Source organism: Schistocerca gregaria, chromosome 7 (assembly GCF_023897955.1).
Source record: "Schistocerca gregaria isolate iqSchGreg1 chromosome 7, iqSchGreg1.2, whole genome shotgun sequence".
Taxonomy (NCBI): domain Eukaryota; kingdom Metazoa; phylum Arthropoda; class Insecta; order Orthoptera; family Acrididae; genus Schistocerca; species Schistocerca gregaria.
In genome coordinates, this window is record NC_064926.1 from 434,217,738 (window position 1) to 434,243,326 (window position 25,589).

Here is a 25,589-nt window from a genome sequence, read left to right on the forward strand (position 1 = left end):
ATTCTGGTTGAAATATGCGTAACAAAAGTGTGTAAAATCTTGGGAAGTCTCTAAAGATTTTATTTGTCTCACAGCAACTTAGAAATATGTCGTAAGAAATGGGAAAATGGCATGAATATATCGACGCAGTCAATAATAAGAAAATCTCCAAATGAGGTCTTGTCAAAGAAATGTGAAAATTATAAGAGTTTTCCCCGCAAAGGAGGGCTGTCAACATTAGATGAAATACAAAGACTGCACTGCAAAGAATGAAGGCTATTTCAGAAAAGACAAGAAAAAAGGTTGATATATTGGTGAAACTGAAAGAATTGCCTGAAGGTGATTTAATATTAAGCAGAGCTTGAACCATATCACCAAAATTAAATTCTCTTGATAAAAATAATTTCTGCTGTGGATGAAGAAACGTACTAAACTTAAGGATGTTGCTCTCCTTAATGATGGAGAAAATCATTATGCAAACAGATGTTGGTAATATGGTATTAACTACTAACTACTAACTACTAACTAAATATTACATGAGATGAGTAAAAAAATCACTTACCATTCGGAATTACGACGATTTATTTGACATTTTTCTTTGTTCACAACTGTGATCAATTTACTTTTTCTTTGAAATTTTGTAACAATAATATAATCAAATATTATTTCTTCTGATATTATGTGGTGCAGAAAGCATAACTTGGTTCAAGTGATGCTTGAAATATACTCCACGAATTTTTCAATTTCTTGATGCGACCTTCATCTAAATTAGACTTTTGATTCAAGAATAATGCGTATTTTATTTGAGCAGTGCGTCAGAATCCTGGGAGTATGGCAGCCATGTTCAGCCACTGTCACGCAAGGATGGTGAGGTGCACCCATAGAAGATACGAGTCAGTTGAAGGGTGGAAGCAAGGTACCAAAGAAGGGCGAAAGCGAGGCGCCACCACTGCCACAGAGCTGTTGGCAGGGACACCAGCTTCCTTATCCTCTTCATAAACAATTTCAGGTCCATCCCGTACACTACCGCCTCTATGTGCGGCTTAGAAGAAGGAGCAGTACGACATCCAACCACTCCAGTTACGTGGAGGCAGGCTCGAAGAGAGGCAACGATGTTGTTTGAGTGACACATAGTTCCACTTTCGACACTCGTGACTCCTGGTGAGGAAGCGCATGGTGACAGCCATTAGGCCGCTACAGGAAATCTACAGGGTGGTCATAAACAGTCTTAAAAGCTTTTAAGGTTGTTATCAGATAGATTGTGCTGGGAGATAATTGTTAAGGAAAAAAATTGGTTCTTTGCCCCATTTCTGAAGTAATTAGCACTGAAGTTAGCCAACCAGGTCACAGCGTGTGTAGATTCAAGTGGCCCACCAGAAGCAGTATTGCCAAACGTTTTGTTCGTTTGTGTTCCTAATACCGAAAAAGAGATCGATGCGAAAATTTGACGTGACTTGATAGTAAGGATCGAACAGAGGGCTGAGCAGTCACGTGCATTATCGTCTATGCTACGAGAACAGCTGACGCAAATCGTTTCTGGCGGGCTGCTTGAATTTTCACTCACAGCGGCCTGATTGGTTAACTTCAATGCTTATTAACTCGGAAACAGTGCAACGTATCGGGTTTTTTCTTAACGGTTATTTCTCAGCACAGCCTTACCCTAGAACACCCCTACAGGCTTTTTCGACTGTTTATGAACCACATGTGTACCAGACCCGGCAAGAGGATCGGCAGTTACGCAGATAACCTAAGACAACTGTTTCAGCGCTTTTATGGCCCTGGAGTTTCAATTTAATATGCAAAGCGAAATCAGTAAACCCGTACATCTTAGCCAAGTAAATTCACTATTAGTTTGCATTTGTAAAGATAAGATTGTGGTGATTAATTCTACCACTGACATAGACTTCCTAAAATACAATTGTCAGTGGGTTTTAAAAAAAGGTAATAGCACCCTCTATTGGTTCTTTGGTGTACTAAGAACCCAAAAGCGCCATCTATTGGTTCCTTGGGCTATTACGCCATGATGATTAAACATCCAACTGCTAAGCTTAGCAGCCTTTTAAAACTTTAAAGTAAGATATATTTTTTTCATGATAGATGTTGATGAAATGAAGCCTATACCTTGCCCCAAGCTACGCTCAAGTTACCTGTAAAAACCCTACTATAATTCGCCTAGTAGATTTGGTGTTTAGTGGTTTCAAACAGACAGAAACGATGGTTTTAGATAAAACTTTAATTCACGATATCTTTTTTCTGTGATAGTATTTTGATGAAATGAAGATTATACACTACCGCAAGTTGCGCTCAAGTTACCTGTGAATATCCAACGAAAATTTGGCAAGTTTTTTGGGAGATTAGCGTGTCCATACGGACAGACACGACGGGTTTACAGTTTTATTATAAGTATAGATAGATCGATAGAAGCAAATGGTACACCTGTCTGTTTAAATTTCTGTTATCATTAATAGATAGTTGCTAAATCTTATTAAGTAATGTCAGCATAGCTACAAATATAACACCAACTGATGCTTTACGACACCTTTTTTTTTTTGCGAGCTCCAATTATGCCCTGGGGTACCATCTGCAACCCGCACGACACCTACGCTCCACAGGCCAGGAACCGCGCCGCTTATGCATGCTACCACGACATCGCTGGACGCCGAAGTTACTGGCAAGTCACCACCAGGAGCCGTAGGAGGTGTACCGGGAGCGAGGATTCTCAACAGGCGTAGCCACTGGTCGCTGCAGTACCGCCTAACAACACCCCTGCCAGTCACGTGTGCATGAGGGGATCATATCTCTTCCGGAAGAACGAATATTTTTAAGCAGACGTAGCGATCAGAGGGGACAGTTCCCGTCGGCAAGAGCTGGGCGCCTCATGGAGCCGGCTGCACTACAGCTTAATAGCTTCTTACCAGCGAAGTAGACGACGATTCCAACTAAAGCTCCGTTCATAGTGCTATCAATATAGAATGTTTATTTTCTGTCTGACTCTTGGGCAGAAGCCAGAGTCCAGATGGTAAGTGTATGTGTCATTCCGCAGGAGGAGCGGAAGGTAGTTTTTGAGTAACTTTTGTCCTTGGTATACCCTGCTGAAAGGAATAAAGAACTATTTTGAAACTTTCTGGCAAATTAAAACTGTGTGCCGGACCGAGACTCGAACTCGGGACCTTACCTTTCACGGGCAAGTGCTCTACCATACGAGCTTTACTTCCGCCAGTACCTCATCTCCTACTGTGAGGACGGGGCGTGAGTCGTGCTTGGATAGCTCACATGGTAGAGCACTTGCCCGCGAATGGCAAGGTCCCGAGTTCGAGTCTCGGTCCGGCACACAGTTTTAATCTTCCATGAAGTTTCATATCAGCGCACACTCCGCTGCAGAGTGAAAATCTCATTCTGGAAGTATTGTGAACTTCTCAGAGGGCTAGTCGTTAATACCCAATCTAGGAACACAGTACTAACACTTGTATCAGACAGTCATTATACAAATGGGGCTCAAGATGTTTAGCTGTATAAAAATATAAATAGCTTCAAACGTTCAATTTAAGCGTAAATTTTTTCTTCATATTCAGTCATTCAGGCAAAACAGGTTACAGTTGTTCTTTGTAACATTTAACAGTAAAAGATTCTGGTATCCCAGTGATTGTGTCACTAAAGAAACGACCCATATGTAATTTTCATTATGTATGTTCGGGACTTGTGAGCTACATTGTGCAAATATTGATAAGACTGCAGGTGAGTAGTCTGTCATGATTGTACTCTGTAACGAGTTGAATACAGCCCACTACAAAATCCTTGTCAACCATCACGTGTAGAACTACGATAATTTTGCAATTACATTGACTGCGGTTCCTTTAGCTCAGCTTGCTAACATTAAAATGTCGTTAAAAGCATTTTTTCTAAATCCTCATTACCTTTTTAAATCTCTGAACCCTAGCATTGGCACATCCCTCTTAACATAGTCTCCTGCCTTCGTTGTCCACTTTTACTACATACATATGATTTTAGATGGAATTTATGATCCGCACCTGTCTCTACACCGTATATTTGTTCTTCCGAAGATAAGGAGCAACTATTTTCAGATGACATGCTTCGTAGCACAATCTATGTTGACATTTGCTATAAAAATTTCCGGTTTTTCTACGTTCTTACTTCGGTAATTAGGCATACAATCAAATGTGGCATCTGGTACCTTTACATACCCAGGAAAGAAAATTACTTTTGTCCAGAAGATTTTTAGTCAGTTTTTTGCAAGCTTTAGATGTCAGACTGAACTTCTGATAATTTTCGTGTTTATCTGTTTATGCCTTCACTGATAGGTGTGTTATGATAATACATTGAAAATACCATTTAGGTCTCCTATTTTCCAAAATTTCGAGACCACATCAAATACCTTTCTGCTTCATTAACACCGAATTTATTGTTATAGAAACAAGGCTTTCATGTCAACTAGGACACAATTCTCTAATAATTTACAATTGTCTAAGAGATACGTACAGGGTATTTTGATAATATTTTTACGCCTACAGAAAATCAGTGCATTTCGGGTAATTGTCTGCGAGACTGTTTTATAACTTTTTTAAGCCTACAAACATTCAGTGCGTATCAGGTAACATTATCAAGTCTAACTACATTTTGGCCTCTTTTGTACGTAGATTATAACTGAAACAGGCAAGAAGATAAGCACAGCTGCGTCTGGTAATGAGTGAAAACATTTTATGACATGAAATGTCGCATCCACTATTACAGAAATAATTAAACACAAGCACCATAATATTAAGCCCTTTAAAAGGAGTAGAACTAATAACTGAGTTCCGAAATAACGAAATTAGTTTCATTAATCCATAAATAGATAAATATATATTTTGACCATATGCACAGCAGGAAATGTTTCTCACATGACTTCATCAAACATGTTCAGCCACGTAGCACCACCATGTCAGACTATTCACCACCGATTTCACAGACAGTTAAAATAATTTACACTTCCCATTTAAGGTTATGTATGTTTTGTCAATACGTTCCTCCAGCATATTCATGACCTCTTCTGTTTCATATATGCACGTGCTAAGCTTCTGCTGTAACAAATTGCCTTGTACAGCAGGTAGACCAAAATGGACGCCGTCGCAACCATGAAGGCGATGACGTCGAGCAACAGCAGCTGCCACCAGCTCAAGTCGAGGGCTGCAGTGCGCAGATGTGGGGCACCATTATGGCGGATCACGTACTCGATCCACCAGACAGCGTTGTCCAGTGATCCCTCTTGATGCTCACGGAATACCGCCGAGAACCGCTTCATGTTCTCCTTGTAGCTGAGAAAAAGTAGCACAGTTTAGTATCTTACTGAAATAAAAAAAATGGGAGTTGTAGAAATGGACTATCTCAGAAGATCCTATAGAATATCTCGGCGAGGTAACGCGAGGAATACAATGATCATGGAAGTGACCGAGACTCAAGAAAGCATAACAGATTGAAGAATGACAGCTCGCCTGGTATGTACATACAATGCAAATGACAGATGAAAGATGGGCAAAGAAGCTCTTGATGTACCATCCCCAGAGAAGAAGATTGCGTGGTTAGCTGGGGTAGAGAAGATACCGAGAAAAAGAGAAACAGAAGAAGAAAGAGCATGGGAAGATGAAAAACAAAGGTGACATACGTAGAATGAAGCCTCACCGATATGAACCAAAGAGGAAGATAATCAATTAGCACAGATAGTGATTCCAGCTTTTTACATACGAAGAGTAATTTATTACTACGTCCGTGATGTTAAGTTGTCATTCGCGGAATTAAATTTCATAAATACGGTAAAGAAAAGAGACTACAGTTGGGAACACCATAGCGGCAGAGATATGGATACCTATTCTGTATATATATAGCCTTATTTTTTTTCGAATATATACAATCCATCCAAGAACCTCCGAGACCTATTTTATTATTGGCGTATAAGCGACGACTGTGTAGTTAAGCATGATGGCAGCTTGAACTACTAACTGTAAACAACAATATACATTCGATCAGTCACATGTGAGAATGTAGCTTTAAACTGTAGGCGTGCAGCCGTACTGCGTTGTTACGTTACAAATCGCAGTGGAGCAACATCTCTAAATCATGCGTTCGACATGTTTTGAAGATGAGAAAAGTGTGTGCAAATTTATCCTACAAACCTTGACTTCCGAACAAAAACGACACATGGACGCCCGCCACGTTATGATTGAAACAAAAAATACAGAAAATTCCCTTCTGCAATGGAATTATCGCGGGTGATGAGACTTGGTGACATAACCGACGTTCAAGCTAAAAGGGGGCCCAACATGAACAGCATCCAAAATTCTGACTTTTCCAACAGTTTCACATGATTGCATGAGCGTTCTGTGAGTTTTACTCAAGTGGCGGGCGATTATGGAGCACATACGAAGCATTAAACCATGATCTTAACTTTTCTCTATTTTTTATTAGTACGGTCTCAAAGCTTTTTCGGCTGATTATATATTGTATGGGAACCTCAGTATTTTGACACTTTTAATTGTGAATAAAACGAAATAGTATTGAATGAAAGCCTCATAGGACTTTGCGTAAAGCAGACATTCAAGAAAAATTTTTTAGTGCACGTGTTAATGCATCATAAATACTTTAGTAAATTAGAGAGAGAGACGCGTGATTTGAGAGATAGACTTCTCAAGTTAGTATATACATTTCTTCAGTTGTACATCGACATGCGTAAAATAAAGTACAGGATGGAAGGAAAATTAGCTTTTAACATCCCATCGAAGACTGTCTCGTGAGAGACGGATAACATTATCCGCATGACATCCCCAGTTTAATCATCAGGGAGACGTATACAGGGTGTTACAGAAAGGTACGGCCAAACTTTCAGGAAACATTCCACACACACAAATAAATAAAAGATGTTATGTGGACATGTTTCCGGAAACGCTTAATTTCCATGTTAGAGCTCATTTTTGTTTCGTCAGTATGTACTGTACTTCCTCGATTCACCGCCAGTTGGCCCAATTGAAGGAAGGTAATGTTGACTTCGGTGCTTGTGTTGACATGCGACTCATTGCTCTACAGTACTAGCATCAAGCATATCTAGCATCAAGCATATCAGTACGTAGCATCAACAGGTTAGTGTTCGTCACGAACGTGGTTTTGCAGTCAGTGCAATGTTTACAAATGCGGTGTTGGCAGATGCCCATTTGATGTACGGATTAGCACGGGGCAATAGCCGTGGCGAGGTACGTTTATATCGAGACAGATTTCCAGAACGAAGTTGTCCGACAGGAAGACGTTCGAAGCAATTGATCAGCGTCTTAGGGAGCACGGAAAATTCTAGTCTATGACTCGCGACTGGGGAAGACCTAGAATGAGGAGGACACCTGCAATGGACGAGGCTATTCTTCGTGCAGTTGACGATAACCCTAATGTCAGCGTCAGAGAAGTTGCTGCTGTACAAGGTAACGTTGACCACGTCACTGTATGGAGAGTGCTACGGGAGAACCAGTTGTTTCCGTACCATGTACAGCGTGTGCAGGCACTATCAGCAGTTGATTGGCCTCCACGGGTACACTTCTGCGAATCCAACAATGGGTCAATCCTCATTTCAGTGCAAATGTTCTCTTTACGGATGAGGCTTCATTCCAACGTGATCAAATTGTAAATTTTCACAATCAACATGTGAGGGCTGACGGGAATCTGCACGCAATTGTGCAATCACGTCATCAACACAGATTTTCTGTGAAAGTTTGGGCAGGCATTGCTGGTGATGTCTCGATTGGGCCCCATGACCTTCCACCTACGCTCAATGGAGCACGTTATCGTGATTTCATACGGTATACTACCTGTGCTGCTAGAACATGTGCCTTTACAAGTACGACACAACATGTGGTTCATGCCCGATGGCGCTCCTGCACATTTCAGTCGGAGTGTTCGTACGCTTCTCAACAACAGATTCAGTGACCGATGGATTGGTTGAGGCGGACCAATTCCGTGGCCTCCACGGTCTCCTGACCTCAACCCTTTTGACTTTCATTTATGGGGAGCATTTGAAAGCTCTTGTCTACGCAACCCCGGTACCAAATGTAGAGACTCTTTGTGCTCGTATTGTGGACGGCTGTGATACAATACGCCATTCTCCAGGACTGCATCAGCGCATCAGGGATTTCATGCGACGGAGGGTGGATACATGTATCCTCGCTAACGGAGGACATTTTGAACATTTCCTGTAACAAAGTGTTTGAAGTCACGCTGGTACGTTCTGTTGCTGTGTGTTTCCGTTACATGATTAATGTGATTTGAAGAGAAGTAATAAAATGAGCTCTAACATGGAAAGTAAGCGTTTCCGGACTCATGTCCACATAACATATTTTTCTTTCTTTGTGTGTGAGAAATGTTTCCTGAAAGTTTGGCCGTACCTTTTTGTAACGCCCTATACTCAAGGCCATACGCACATGGTAGTGCTTTAACCTTATCTGATACACTTCGGCTACTTTCTTAAGTCATGATGTTAAACGCTTTAGCTATTTGATACCTGTAGAGAGACGAGATAAATTCTCAGTATAAACCATTATTGCCTCTGTCTTTGTCCAAACAACAGTCTAGTTACTGGAGCTAATCATAAAAAATTATTATTTTGCTGTAGTACCTGCTGTGCAGTTGGAGAACACAATTTTCGAACAACTTCTCTTAATTGAAACATAATACATGCTAAACATTTTTCGTGATGGGACATTCTAGAAGAGGTTTAATATTATAATCTACCGTGTAATGTTGCCCCTCACCACGAGATTATTGTATTGAAACTTGTGAGCAACTGACTCAGAGGCATCTACCTAGTACCATGTACCACCCATCCCTGCCCTAATGACTGACCTCCTCGACTGGTCATAATATACACTCCATAAAACACTGACGACACTGGTAAAGTGCACCAAAACGGCCGCCACCATACACTATGAAGTAGGTCATAGCCGGTAATAAGGCACACACGCCTCTCCCAGTAGCCATCGAGGTGTCTTGAATAGGACAGAGGTCCGGTAGCTTGCGAGGAGAAAAGGGGGTCAGTAGAACTGCGCAGATTCATCCCCAGTTCCATGAAGTTATTCTCAGTTCTGGAATTGGTTGGGAAGTGCATCGCCTTCTGGAAGCTATCAGTCACCTGCATGACACTCCAGGTGTAAAAATGGATCTACGCACTTGAATGTTCTCAATTACTTGGACGATTTCTCATATTACGTGAGCATTAGTATAATGTTGTTGGAAGAGTTCTGGGAAAGTGTGGTGCATCTAAAAAGTTAATTTGCTACAAGATGCTGCTAAGACTAATTCTTGGTCACCACGTGAGTACTTCCAGTCCTTATCAAGTAGACTTCAGTAATAGGGCAAGGGTGGCACCAATTCAGGTTGCCTACATCAGGGACAGGCATGCACTCAGGGGTACTCTAATTGTTCTCCTTTGATTGACAGGTCCTTACCCTCTTGTCCTGCTAAAATGTTCCTTCCTTTTGATTCACAGATCCTTAAACTATTGTTGGCCCGCCCCTGCCCCCCCCCCCCCCCACAACCCAGGAAACCTTCAACCCAGCCTCTCCCCATCACTGCTACATGTACACTTTCAGGTCTGAGTTAACTGAAATAGCCCCTCTCAGTCTTATCAGTTTGATTGACTCCATAATTAAAATGATCAATTAATTAACTCCTCCCCCCTCTGGTAAACCCCCTCGACTCCCATCCTCCCTCCTGGAAATTGGTGGGGAAAAGACTCAGTTGATCAGTCATTTAAAGGAATTCGATGGCAGTTTATGGAATATCGTTTAAACAATAAAAACAATGTATAGAATATTGCTTAATTATCTATGGCAGTGTATGGAATATAGTTTATTTATTTAGTTAAAGAATTCGTCAGGAAATAGATTGCTGTGTGTGGAATGTCGTTTAAACAGTTTAGACAATGTGTGGAATATTGTTTCTTTATACAGTGTATGAGATTCAAGGCAATGTATGGAATATATGGAAATTAGTGGCTCTGTGGTAGAGAGGGAGGTTCTCATAAAAGGAAATTCAGGCGTATATTGTATATGTATAAAAAATTCAGTTTGCGGGGGTTGGATTTCTCTTGCTCATCATTCTCTGCTGTTTGGAAAGATGGGTCTTGTAAGAAATAATTACATGGGGCAAACATGTTGAATAACGTAAAGTTTGCCACTGTACTCTGGGTGTCTTAACTTAATGTTTGGCCCTTTGTCTTCACTTAATCTATTGTTCTGTTAAGTGGTTTATCATGTCATATCTATTTTCGGGTATACAATTAGAATTCTTCGAGTGTTATACTGATGTCACATGTCTATGTAAATAACAGCCAAGTCTCCCTCTGGATGTGCTATAGAAATCTGTTGCAGTGCTTCCAGAATAACACAGTATGAAGTCTCCTAGTGATTCTAATGGGATATCCCATCCCACATGCGAGATGTGTCAGCCATGGGCACCTGTTTACCTGTCCAGTACAGCTGATGTCTAGATGCAAGATGTGTGTGTAGTGTGGCTGGAATTTTTGGTGTCCTACACCTACTGGTCTGGAGATGTCCTAATGTCACAATGGCGGATGAGGGACAGCATCACTCCACAGATGGATGGCATGCTTCAACTTGTCCTTAAACACTTGAACAAAGACGAAAACATCACACTACTCTCAGACCTTTCCATAGATATCTTGCCCCCATCTTGTTTGAACCAGTCTGTAGAGGCTCCTGTGTCCTAGCACAAAGAATGTCTTGTGGATGAATGGAGCATTCTGATTGGCTCTTACTGAATTTACCCGCCAAATTACTGATGCTGCCGGTGTGGAAGCACTCTCCATCTTTTTTTCTGCAGATGAGACCTTCAGTGGCAAAAAAATTATTTTGTACAGATAGCCATATTGCACTAACAGTTAAACCCTGTAAAAGTGATCTACAGACTGTCAAATATATTCCACAGTGAGTGGGAGCACATAGCTAATTACTTAATTTGGTATCGAAGTCGATACAATAGTTTAAGGGGATGGTGGTGACACAGAAAACCACTTAACAGAACAATAGGTTAAGTGTCAACAACGTTAGATTAAGACACGCAGAGTACAGTGCCAAACAATAGGTTATGAAACATGTTTGCCCCATGTAATTACATCTTCCCAAACAGCACAGAATGATGAGCAAGAGTAATCCAATCCCCGCAAACTGAATTTTTTATAAATATACAATATACTCTTGGATTTTCTATTATGACCAATTTCCAAATATTCCATACACTGCCTTCAATCCCACAAATTGTTTAAATAAACAATATTCCATACATTGTCTAAATTGTTTAAACAATATTCCATACATTGCAATCAATATTCCAATCAATTCTCTAACTAAATAAATAAACTACATTCCACACACTGACATAAATAATTAAGCAACATTCTATATGTTGTCTAAATTGTTTAAACAATATTTCATTAGCTGCAATCGAATTCCCTCCAAATGACTGGTCAACTGAGTCTTTTTTCTGCCAGTTTTTGGGAGGGAGGGTGGGAGGGGAGGGAGGTTACCGGAGGGGGGATGAGTTAAGTAATTGATCGATTTAATTATGTAGTTAATCAAATTGATAAGGCTGAGAAGGGTTCTTCCAATAACCTGAAAGTGTACCTGTAGCAGCGAGAGGGAGGGGATAGGTTGGAGATTTCCTGAGGGGTTGTGGGGGTGCAGGGGCAGGGAACAATCGGTTAAGGACCTGTCACTCAAAAGGAAGGATCCTTTTAGCAGAACAATAGGTTAAGGACCTGACAATCAAATGATAACAATAGGTTAATGACCTGTCAATCAAAGGAGAACCATAGGTTTGCCCCTGAGTGCATGCCCGCTCCTAATGTAGGCAACCAGCACTTACAAATCGCGATAGTGTCGGCCTTGCCCTACTACTGACATCGAATGAATTCATAATGTGTTTGTAGGTATAACCTATATTAAAACCAAAGAAAGATTGTTGGAGAACTGAAATGGGAATTATTACAACAAAAACAGCATAGTTCTCACGAAATTTTGTTGGGTAAATTTGAGGAAGAGTGAGTGACTGTTGTGCTTGTATCTTACATAAGGATACTGAGAATAACATGTTGTTGTTGTTGCGGTCCTGAGTCCTGAGACTGGTTTCATGCAGCTCTCCATGCTACTCTATCCTGTGCAAGCTTCTTCATCTCCCAGTACCTACTGCAACCTACATCCTTCTGAATCTGCTTAGTGTATTCATCTCTTGGTCTCCCTCTACGATTTTTACCCTCCACGCTGCCCTCCAATACTAAATTGGTGATCCCTTGATGCCTCAGAACATGTCCTACCAACCGATCCCTTCTTCTGGTCAAGTTGTGCCACAAACTTCTCATACAGCTGCATTTTTTTTCTCAAAAGTCCTCTTTAACTTTCCTATAGGTGGTATCAATCTTACCCCTTGTGAAATATACTTCTAAATCCTTACATTTGTCCTGTAGCCATTCCTGCTTAAGGATTTTGCACTTCCTACCAGTCTCATTTTTTAGACATCAGTATTCCTGTTTACCTGCTTCATCTTCTGCATCTTTACATTTTCTCCACACGGCAACTAAATCAAGATGTCCTGTGTTATCCAAGGGTTTCTACTAGGCCTTGCTTTTTATTTATTTGATCGTCTGCTGTCTTTCCTATTTCATTTTTCAAAACTAACCATTCGTTTTCTTATGCATTTCTTTCTCCTGGTTTTGTCAATCTTTAACGAATGCTCCCTCTGTAACTGTTAGCAATCTATGGTACTTAAAATTTATACAAGCTCCACCTTCTTAATTGCCTATCTTTTTGTAGTTTCTTCAGTTTTAATCTGTAGTTCATAACCAATGAATTAAGGTCTAAGACTGTAGCTACTCCTGGGAATGTCTAGATTACAGTTTGCTTTCATAAATTCTGTCTTACTATAATGTAATTAGCCTGAAATTTTTCTATGTCTCCAGGTCTCTTTAATGCATAAATCACGTTTTAGCAGTGATTAAATTGTGTTCTGTGCAAAATTCTACCAGGAGGGTTTCCCCTGCATTCCTCTCCTCCAGTCCATATTTTCCTATTCTTTTTCCGTTCTCGACCTTCTCCTATTATCGAACACCATTCCCCATGGCAATAAATTTTTGTCTCCTTTAATTACTGAAATACTTTATCTCGTCATACATTCTCACGATCTTGTCATCATCTGTGGAGTTAGTCAGCATGTAAACTTATACTACTATAGTCGGTGTTTGATTTGTAATTATTTGGACTACGACAACGCATTTTCTATGTTACTCATACTAACTTACGCGTATTCTTATTTTCTTATACATGATTAATCATACTCCTCCATTCCCCCTATATGATTTTGTGTTGATAACCTTTTACTGTCCAGACATAAGTCCTGTTCTTGCTATCACCACATTTCACTAACTCACACTACTTCAACATTTCTATTACTCTTTTTAGTTTCTTTAACCTACCCATCCGATTAAGGCATTTAGCTTTCCACCTTCCGGCATGGAGAACGCTAGTTTTGTTTTTTCTGATGACGATATCCTCGATTTCCTTCTGAGCAGTGCTGGCCCAGAGTTTCGGAATGGGTTCTATCCCCTCCTCCGGAATACTTTAGCCAAGAGAATGCCATCATCATTTAACAACACAGTAGAGTTGCATGTCCTGCTGAAAAATGTTTTCTATTCGCAATACTAGTGCTCGAAGGCCATGTAGACTACATTAAGGAGGCCGATGAGTTAATCATCCTGACTGTTGCCCCATCGACTATTGAAAAGACTCTCGCCCTAATCCTTGGTTAGTTAGTCCTCTCCTCATATACTCCTCCGACGTTGCTCTATCTAGAGTTCAGCCTATCTGTATGATTCATGCACACAAGCAACCTCACCCCACCTCAGCAAGGTCCATGGTTCATAGGGATTGTATCGTCCCCTCACTCTGTATGCTATATGAACTGCACAATGAATCGCTAATGATGTTAAGAAGGTCCTCCATCACACACAGTATTCTAGTGTGCAGAATATACGCGTTCATGTATCGTGCACCGGTGTGAGTCGAAAGCACATCTTTGAGAGATGCCATTTCCCCAGTGTAAACATGCCTTACACGAGAAATCTGTCGCCACTTGCATGAACTGTGCCCTGTTAGGTACACGCCGTATTCCCATGCTTCAAGGTCCGGAAGGCGATGTTCTAGCACACATGCCGATCTCTGCGTCCTATGTCTCGCTGTGATCAGAGGCAATACGCATGGGGCAGTGGCTTCTGTACCCCACAGTTCTAAGGCGACTTTGGATGCTGTCGTTCCACCCCCGTTGCTGCTGTCCATAATTTAACTGGCAAATGGTTCGCTGCAATGTGGCCGGCCTTTCTGCTGTTACAATCCACAAGCGTCGAGAGCGAGCCCTGTCATAAATATGTTACTGTCTGTGCGATTTTCTTTGAACCTAGATACGCACTTTTCGGTTATGACTTCATAGGTGTGAAAAGCCCAGAGGTACCACTGCCGCGGCGATGGAGTATCCAATGCGTTGTGCTAGCACCCACGTTCTGGCCATGATGAGCTGCTTACTTAGAATGCGCGATTGCCGATTGCCAGCACTAAATTTGGTGACATCGCAGTCATGTGACATACCAAATTGATCAGTTAGCTATGGCGAGAGATTCTCTGTCTTTGCAACACAGAAACCATCTTTAACACACTCTCAAATTAAGTGTGTACACAACCACATCCTTTTTTTTAATTAGTGAATATTTTTTTCCTTAAACATCAAAACGCTTATTCATACAGTTCTCATTTCTTTCATTGGCTTAGAAATATTGCAACCTGTGCCAGAACTGAAACGACCGGTTGTGATGGCACTCACTATACAAAGCGCAACAACCGATTTTTTTAAATAGACCCCTTCATGCCCCGTGTGGGAGAGTATTATAAAAGTGATTAAGTTTCAATCAAACTTCAATTTTTCTCCGATACCTAACCTAAAACTTACATGGATTATACAACACACATCTTTCCACAGCGTCCTTCACATCCTGACATACCTCACATTCTATAAATAGCTGAACTTCTCGAGTGATCTTCCTGCCACCAGCATAGTACAGTAAGTTTGTCCTCATAATAACTCTATTCCAAGCCGGAGCTTTTCTATTACAACGTCATCACATAACTCTCACAATCGTACATTGTCATGTGATGCATAGGATATGACTTAATAACTTTTCAAACAGAGACAGTTACAGAGGTTGGACAAAAATATTAACACACCACGAGAAGTGCACGCTTGAACAAAAATGCAGATGCTAGCCAAGCCTTGCAGCTTGTGCTGTTGTACAAACATCAAAAAAATTTTTGCTACACCCCAGTTCCCAGAACTCCTGAAGACAGACGTTGACTGTGGATATTGTATCACAGAAACAGTCTCTTTGACTGTTCAGAGATGTCACTAAACCCACCAAAAGATGTAAACAACCATGCATGAGCAGCGCCTATTATACAGAGGGGATCCGACAACCGATCAGCTCCAGCCATTCCACCAGAAAGGACGTACACGGCTCGGGTTGTCTGTAGTTCAACCATGCCAAGACGGTCAATACCGCGGTTCGATCGCGTCCACATTGTTACTTTGTGCCAGGAAGGGCTCTCAACAAGGGAAGTGTCCAGGCATCTCAGACTGAACCAAAGTGATGTTATTCGGTCATGGAGGATATACAGAGAGTCCAGAACTGTCGATGAGATGCCTCGCTCAGGCTGCCCAAGGGCTACTACTACAGTGGATGACCGCTACATACGGATTACGGCTCGGAGGAACCCTAACAGCAACGCCACCATGTTGAATAATGCTTTTCGTGTAGCCACAAGACGTCATGTCACGACTCAAACTGTGCGCAGTAGGCTGCATGATGCGCAGTTTCGCTCCCGATCCCATGGCGAGGTCCATCTTTGCAACAACGACACCATGCAGCGCGGTACAGATGAGCCCAGCTACATGCCGAATGGACCGCTGAGGATTGGCATTACGTTCTGTTCACCGATGAGTGTCGCATATGCCTTCAACCAGACAATCGTCGGAGACGAGTTTAGAGGCAACCCCGTCAGGCAGAACGCCTTAGACAAAGTGTCCATCGAGTGCAACAAGGTGAAGGTTGCTTGCTGTTTTGGCCGCTGGTGATCATGGAAGGCACCGTAACGGCTGTACGATATGTGAATACCATCCTCCGACCGAAAGTGCAATCATTTCGGTAACATATTGGCGAGGCATTCCTGTTCATGGACGAGAATTCGCACCTCTTCGTGCACATCTTGTGAATGAGTTCCTTCAGATAACGACATCGCCAGCATCTTCTCCAGACACGAACCCTATCGATATGCCTGTGATAGATTGAAAAGGGCTTTTTATGGACGACTTGACCGACCAACCACTCTGAGGGATCTACACCGAATCGCCGTTGAGGAGTGGGACAATCTGGACCGACAGTGCCTTCATGAACTTATGGATAATATACCACGACGAATACAGGCATGCATCAATGAAATAGAACGTGCTACTGGGTAGTAGAGGTACCGGTTTGTACAGCAATCTGGACCATCACCTCTGAAGGTCTCGCAGTATGGTGATACAACACGCAATGTGTGGTTTTTATGAGCAATAAAATGGGTGGAAATGACGTTTTTATTGATCTCTATTCCAATTGTCTGTGCAGGTTTCGGAACTTTAGAAACAGAGATGACGCAAAACGTTTTTTGATGTGTGTATTTTACTATGAACGGCAGCTGTGCAATGCTCTCAATACGTTGCAAAGTCAGTCGCGTTGATAGTGTTTTGAGGAATTGTGAATGTATTATATCGGAACGATGCGTATTCGAACGTAGGGAAATTTTTGTTGTCCGTGTGGTGGACGCTTCCGTAACCTAGTGGGCCGATGTGTTTGGTGTTTCAAGATGCGTCGTATTGAAGATTTATATCGCATACGGGGAAAGCGCAGGAACATCTACCGCTAAGTCACAAAGCAGCCGAAGGTGCGTGTTGAGTCATCGTGACAAATGGTCATTCAAGAGGGTTGTCATGATAAATAGGAAGACTGTAGGAGCAAAAGTCACTGTAGAACTGAATGTAGTACTCGCGAAGCTTGTCAGCACCAAAACAACATGAAGGGAGCTCCATAAGAAAAAGGCACGAGAGTTGGAAGTGAAACTATCTGCCGCAACAGACGAGTTATAACAGTACCAAAGGCGAAATAGTCTACGAATGTTCGTAGTAGCAGAAAATAAGGAAGAAGACACGGACAACCTGCTTATACAGGTTGCGCGTGAAAAATTAGGCGTTGAAGTGACCAAGGCAGACATTGACAGGAGCCACCGGGTGGGACGAAAACTACCAGGTGCTACCAAACCTCGTCCAATAATAATTAAATTTGTGTCGTACCGAAAAAGGGCTGAGATCTTTACCCAGAAGAAGAAGTTAGCAAGGACAGGGCTTACAATAAGGGAAGATCTGACACACGAGCGGCTAAAGATTTTAAACAGTGCCATATCCCATTTCGGTCTTCAGAATGTGTGGACTCAGGATGGCAGAGCAATCATTAAGACAGCAGCTGGAAAGAAGACAGTCACAAACATGACAGAACTGAATAGTATTAAGTGAAGCTACTCAAGCCAAAAGTGCAAACTTAACACCATTTGCAAATTGTAACAGTCCTATACTCAGATATAGTCTTGTAATTGTATTAACTTTTTAATTATGCCCATATTTGTACCTTCAACTAATTGTTTTTGTAACTGTATTAACTTTTTACTATTTTTTGTGTCTGTAGCTCTAATCATTGCTTAATTTTATTTACTGCTAATACTTTTTTCATTTTCTCAGTTTATTCTCTTTCATTCTGTAATAGTTCTATTGCAATTATTAGTCTCTCCTTTAGTTCATTAGTCACCCATCTCTTTGGTTTAAATTGTTCATAACAAAAATCACTAGCAGTATCACTTTAGCAAATTTAAATCTAATTGTAGCTTCCTACGATAATCACTACCAGTATCACTTTAGTAAATTTCAATTTGATTCTAGCTTCCTACGATAATCTATTAAATATTAAGCTTACTTCTCTCTGCTGGCAGCATCGGCCTCTTAAATCACTCCCCTTTCCCTTATTTCCACCCTAAGCTGTTTCAAATACGCTAATTACATTTCTCCTCTTACAACATAGGATACTCAGTGACACACAGCCGTCATCATTTTGGTCATATTCTCCTTGCACCGAATACCACTAATCCATTTTCTATATTCCCGCAACCTCAGGAAATCTCTTGCAGTCGCCTTTCTTTCGGCACTCGCGGAGTCACAAACAGGACGTGCAAAATCTCGGACATCCCAGTATTATGTCACTTTGCGGAAACACCGGCCAGTGCCCCTGGCGGCAGGTAGTGCCTAACAAAGGGACAAACCAGTCTGCCACCCTACTCCAGGCTGCTCAGCGGAACGCGTCCGAGCTTTTAGCAGCTCACTGTAACATTCAGTCTTTACCTGCGCATTACGAAGAACTTAGCCTCCTCTTCAACCAACTAAACTACCACGTAATCCTCTTATCCGAAACGTGGTTGAAACCACACATATCCTCTGCATCTATTCATCTCCCAGGGTACACATTTCTTAGGGCAGACAGATCAAAAAAGCGAGGTGGCGGGGTCGGTGCGTATATACGAACAGATCTCAAAGCGAAAGTCTTATGTACGTTAAATCCTGCTGAAGAAAAAGAGGCTGAATTCATGTTCATTGAAATAAATATACAAAGTCGGAAATTCTTGACTGGCGTCGTGTACAAGCCGCCAAAAATAAGCTCAATGAGTTCCTTCCAATCGGAATTACATTCACTTCAGTGTCAATACGAATATGTCATCGTAATGGGTGACTTGAACATAGACCTGCTAAGAGACACTCCCTCCGCAATAAACCTACGAAGATTGCTTAGTTGCAATAGCATGAACAATCTTTCATTACAATCTACACACCATAAGGCTCACAGTCATACTCTTATAGACGTAATCGCAACGAAACAGACTGACAAAGTAAGAGATGTTGGTCAATCATTGGCCCCTGGCCTCTGAGCACATGATGTAATATTCCTGCCTACTCTGTGCAGCCCCCAAGGATCAAATCGTGTTACATAACTTGTAGGAACATGAAACGTATTGACCTTGACGCTCTAACAGCCGATTGCTCAGAAATCTCATGGCATCAAATAATCAGAGAACCTACAATCTACGGCGAAATTAATGAACTTGGTGATAAACTCACTGCCCTCTATGACAAACATGCACCTGTGCGCACAGTCCGTCTAAGAAAATCTCCTGCTCCATCGCTGACAGATGAATTAAGTCAAATGATGACTAATAGGGATGCTGCCCACAGGCGTTCCAAGGCAGATCCGAAACCCGAGCGTTTCGAAAAATATAGAAAGCTACGGAACAGAGTGAAACAATGCATTCCCAAAGCCAAAATCAGGCACGCTCGCTCCCTTGTATGCAGCGAGCTGACACCCACGACTCTATGGAAGAATCTCCGTAGCTTGGGGGTCGGAAAGGCAAAATATTACATCATGTGTCAGCTAACGAATTAAATGAATTCTTCTCTGCACCTCTGAATACCAGCACGGCTGATAATTACCGTCCACAAGAATCCCCAAACAGGATAACTAACAACGATACCTTCCATCTAAAACATGTAACAACAAATACGGCAAGAAAAGCAATAATGAGAATCTCTTCTGATGCAATAGACAACGACAGTATCGGTATAACCATGATTAAGAATGTTGCCGATATCTTAGTACCTGTCTTAACTAACATATTTAATTTTTCCCTCGTGAACGGAATATACCCCAGTGCATGGAAAAGAAGCATAATTCGACCCATCCATAAGATCGAAAACCCGCAATTACCTAGTGATTACCGACCAATTAGCATACTGCCTGCTGTTTCCAAAGCACTTGAATATATTGTTCATGACCAAATCACTGAACACTTGCATGAATTCAGTCTATATGACAAATTTCAATCCGGTTTCCGTAAACATCACAGCACAAACACTGCTCTAATTAAAGTAACTGATGACCTGAAATATGCCATCGACAATCGAAGGGCAACAATATTGACGCTACTGGACTTCAGCAAAACTTTTGACACTGTTAACTTTGACATATTGCTCAGAAAAATACAACAGCTTAATTTCTCTGATAGCGCAATGAGATAGTTTGAAAGCTACTTAAAAGACAGACAGCAATGTGTTGTCTTCGTAAATGAAAAATCTTCCTCGAAACATGTTTCTTCGGAAGTGCCACAAGGATCAGTCTTAGGACCACTTTTGTTTTCTTTATATGTCAACGATATTTCGTCGGTTTTGTCCTCCTGTAAATATCATTTCTATGCCGACGACCTCCAGCTCTACCTAAGCGTCAGACCTGAAGATGTAAACACTGCAATCGCTCTGATGAATGATGATCTGTCTTCAGTAGTGTCATGGGCGAAAAACCTGGGGCTTAAATTAAATGCAAAAAAGACGTAAGTAATCTTAATAGCCCATCAGAAATTAATAAGTTCAGATTTCCGCGAACGGCTACCTCCTATTCTGCTCGACGGTACTCCAATACCATATCAGAAAACAGTGAAAAACTTGGGTGTAGATCTGGACGAGCATCTCACCTGGGCGGAGAATACAGTCGCAGTGTGCCGAAAGACGTCTGCTTGTCTCTATGCTCTCAAAAAGTTTCGGAACATATTTCCACAGGACTTGAAACACCAGCTCGTGCAAGCACTCATTCTACCGAACCTCCACTATTGTGATGTGATTCAACAAGGCATGAGTAGTGAAAACAAAAGACGGCTAGAGCTAACCATGAATGTCTGTGTGCGTCACACCGGCAACATTCGCCGATATGATCATGTTAGTGCTTCATACTCCGAGCTAGGGTGGCTGCGGCCGGACAAACTGCGCGACTATCACACTCTATGTCTACTTCACCGATCCTCGTCGCGCAAGCACCCCAGTACCTTGCTTCAGAGATTAAAAACTTGTCATGCCATCATAATCGGAACACGAGGTCACTATTATCTGGTATCCTAACTGTGCCAACTCACAAAACAAAAACTTTTGCAAACTCGTGATGCGGAAGCATAAAACCTCGACTATGGAGCAATGAAAGAAAGTCATTTGGCCTGATGAGTCTTCTTTCGCACTGTTTTCCAATTCTGGGCGAGTTTACGACCCATGAGTAAAATATGACCGGCGTTCGGTGGTGATCTGGGTAACCATATCGTCGTATTTCCTTGGCCCGATGGTTATTCTACAAAGTCGCATAACCGCAAATGATTATGTGACCATTGTGGTTGATCAGCCCCATCCCATAATACAAGGTTTGCTTCCCCCTCCCCCCCCCCCCCCCCCCAAATTGTGAAAATGGCTCTGAGCACTATGCGACTTAACTTCTGAGGTCATCAGTCGCCTAGAACTTAGAACTAATTAAACCTAACTAACCTAAGGACATCACACACATCCATGCCCGAGGCAGGATTCGAACCTGCGACCGTAGCAGTCGCTCGGCTCCAGACTGTAGCGCCTAGAAACGCGCGGCCACTACGACCGGCTCCAATTGTGAAACTGTGTTCGGAGACGACGAAGCTCCTATTGACATAGCTGGAATCGTCCTGAACGAATTTTCTTCTGCGTACGATAATGAATGGTCGCACCTTATCTGGCCACAATAGTCACCATTTTCATTATTTCTGAGCCTCTGTGGTCTACTTTGGAGAGAAGGGCGCGTAATCGCTGTGCACCTCCATCATCATTCCTTGAACTCGCTACTATTCTGCAGAAGAATGGCATAAGTAGAGCTAGGATTTTTGAGTATTTGCATGATAGTGCATATAAATGCATATTTAAGAGCTTATTGCATATATAAATAACTTTTGCATATATGTTACTTTTGCAGCAAAGATTTTTGAAATACAAGTATTTCACCACAATAGTTTAAGAAGAAGAGTAAGACCTGAGCAAATTACTCTTTTATTGCTCAGTTTGTGTAGAATTACTCCTTTGTCATATTTACAAATCCATAAAAGGGCGCCTTAAAAAAAGGCGAACATAGCAATCAGCAATGAGCGGTTCCTGTACTATAAAAATATGTCTCTCGACAGCTTAACTAAAACTAAATAGCGATCAACAATCATGAGGCAAACCTTTAAAGTTCGGTCGGCCATCGCGTCATAAAAGCCAGTAAGGTTTGTATTGTGTAACAAATGAAGCCGCCGCCGGCAACAATGACATTTCCAAGGATGAAAGAGATCCATTGTCAGCTACCTATAAATCAGTAACTAGTGTGCTGTTCGTGGTTTCTGAAGTGTGCGCAGGAGGAGACCATATTACCACAGTGCCGAAGGAAAAGAACATTAAAGCTTATTTACTTCGACAGTGGATTGATGGAAATCCTATTCTAACAACAGTTGGAAGTGTAGTATCGTGATAAGTGTGTGAGAAGCACGTAAGTTCTATTTTTGCTTTCTAAAAGTTAAAAATCAATGTGGTTCTCGAGTTAGCTTTTTACTTAATGAAAATAAACTCACTTTATTTTTACGCCATTGTTATAGGTGCCCTGTGATAAAAAATTCCAGATTACACAACATTTACAAACAGCTGCTCATAGAAATGCTGATAATAAAAATATCTCCAACATCCAGACAACCTTACCAGCACCATTTTCTGCAAGCAGAAGTGGAAATGATTGCAGTGATAATTTTCGAAAAATCTGTGCAAAGCTTTAGTCTCAGCCAACATCCTTTTCAATAAATTAAATAATGTAGAATTTCGAGGGTTCCTCGAAAAATACACCAAACGAAAAGTTCATGATGAATCAACAATAAGGAAAAACTATCTTAGCAGAGTTTACAAAGAGGAAAGTTTAAACATTTATTTAATGAAATTAGTTTGCATGTCAGCTACCCCCTAATCCCCCACCCTCCATTTAAGTTTCATTAAAACTTTTTTATTTTTTTAAAAATTTTAAATCTATTACACAAAAATATTTTAAAATAATTTCGTATGGCCTCTAGTGTGAACGAGTTTACAATCAAGAAACATTTTCAAATATTTTTTTATACTTATCTTCCCCCCCCCCCCAATTTACACTTGCGCCCCCCCCCCCCCAAAAAAAAACAATGTGAGACCCATATTACCAAATTTTCAATATAATAATTCTGTTCAGGTAATACAAGAGATCAGAGATGATATTGGGGATTCAAACGTGTGGTTATCTGTAGATGAGTCATGTGGGAGATATATTGCCAACGTTGGTAAAATGGCGGAATCTGAATCATGAACACCTCATCTCTTTTCTTTCAGGAGTGCTAGTTCTGCAAGGTTTGCAGGAGAGCTTCTGTAAAGTTTGGAAGGTAGGAGACGAGATACCGGCAGAAGTAAAGCTGTGAGTACCGGGCGTGAGTCGGTAGCTCATATGGTAGAGCACTTGCCCGCGAAAGGCAAAGGTCCTGAGTTTGAATCTCGGTCGGGCACACAGTTTTAATCTGCCAGGAAGTTTCACCTCATCTCATTGTCTCCAGAGTACTGAAAAAACAAACCATTCTACTATTGCTAGGGTTGTTAGTGGTGCATTACGCGTTGGGTGGGCTACTAACGGAAACGAGGATAAACACCTGGTAATAGTTACAGATGCAGTAGCATATATGATTAAGGCTGCTAAAGCTTTGCAGGTATTTTAGCCCAAGGCAGTTCACATAACTTGTTTAGCACATGCTCTTCACCGGCTGGCTGAAGAAATTCGAGCGTATTTTTCAGAAGTAAATGCCTTAATTTCCTCTGTGAAAAAAGTGTTTGTGAAGGCACCATCAGCCGATCATCACGAGATGGGGAACGTGGATAGAAGCAACTCTGTATTACAGTGAGCATTTAGAAGACGTGAAAAGGGTGATGGACAGAAACAAAGCAGCAAGTATCCCAGCTGCAATTAGTGCTTGCAATGAGGAGAGTCTCCAGAGTAAATTAATGTTTATTAGGATCTATTTCAGCAAACTCCCAGCCACAATCACACGCTTGGAAGGTAGAGCAATGCCTCTATTTTCTGCCCTTGTGGTCTACGAAACAGCTGTCGTCGGAGACATACCAGGAGAAATAAGAAAGTGTCTTCGCAACAGAATTGAGAAAACTGAAGCAAGGAATCCAGGTTTAATGTTTCTTCGAGATGTGAATAAGGTGTTACAAGGAGAATCTGAAAAACAGATTAATGGTTATTCTGTAAGTAACATAGCCTCTTTTCGGTACTGTCCTGTGACTTCGTGTGATTTACAGAGATCTTTCTCTTCGTATAAAAACATTTTAAGTAATAAGAGAACGAAATCATTTCTTCCAGAAAACTGTGAAAAATATTTAATTATTTATTTCAATAAAAGCAACTGATGCTAAAATAGACTAAGAGAAAGAGACAAACAGACAGTAATAAATATTAACTTTGTTAATTAATATTTTAAGAATAATTGTATAATCAGATTACTCTAGGAGGATTAAAAGATGTGATAAAGTTGAAATAATGAATTTTATTTATTATGCATACTTTAAAGTTTTTAGAGCATATTTATCAGCTTTTCAATGCATAAACTAATCTAACCTAACGTACCTTTGTGTAAGAACTGCTTCCTAGAATTGAGTGGTCATCAGATTAAGCCAGTAACATCTGTAACTCTTTGAGACTATATTGTTACTACGTACACCCAATAGCAGCATCTGCGTTTTCTGTTCATATGGCAGATCATCTGCCGTCAGTTAATCGTTAGTCGTTAACAATTATAAAACAAGGTTTACAGTTTGTCAGTCTGACCTTGATTAGATTTCGATGTGAAGCATAAAACGCAGAAACGTAGTATTGTATGACCACAATATCTATTTGTTGTAATTGGAATTAATCAACTCATACAAGTACCTGGATGCAACAACTGATATAGACACTAAATAGAATGACGATAGGGGATCAGTTGTAAATAACACAGAAAGCAGATTCCAGTCTATTGGCTTGATACAGGAAAAATACAGATAGCCTCCGACTGACATGCTTACGAAACATGTCGTACAATATTGGTCGCATTTGTGGGACACAGATCAAAGTGGGCTAACAGGGGATATTGAATGTATACGATGAAGGACAACACGAATGGCTACATCACTGACACATGGCAGAGCAACATCAAAAATGCTGTAACACCTTAACTGAAAGACGCATGAGCCTTGAAGACTGACGTCAATTATCCAGAAAAAGTTTCCACAATCATGTTTAAGTGAGTAGTCTAGGAAAATATTACAGCCCCACCATACATCGCTTCCTTAGGTATCGTGAATGTAATATGAGACCGATTACAACGAGCCCAGCGGCAATTAGGTAGTCATTGCTCCCTCGCTCCATTCAAAAATGGAACGGGAAGAAACCCTAATATATGATGCAGTGGTAAGTACATTCTGCCATTCACTTCACAATGGTTTGCAGAGTGTGTATGCACTACTGGCGCAGCCCAGTC

At 41.2% G+C, this 25,589-nt stretch overlaps 1 protein-coding gene across 1 annotated transcript in view; it reads right to left on the reverse strand.

The window, feature by feature from the left end:
- Window positions 1–5,014: 5,014 nt before the first annotated feature.
- Window positions 5,015–25,589, reverse strand: part of LOC126282417 (UDP-glycosyltransferase UGT5-like) — a 60,131-nt gene continuing 39,556 nt past the window's right edge. Inside the window, exon 6 of the mRNA XM_049982075.1 lies at window positions 5,015–5,291. Within this exon, the coding sequence (XP_049838032.1) occupies window positions 5,015–5,291 (277 nt within the window). The remainder of the gene's footprint in view (window positions 5,292–25,589) is intronic.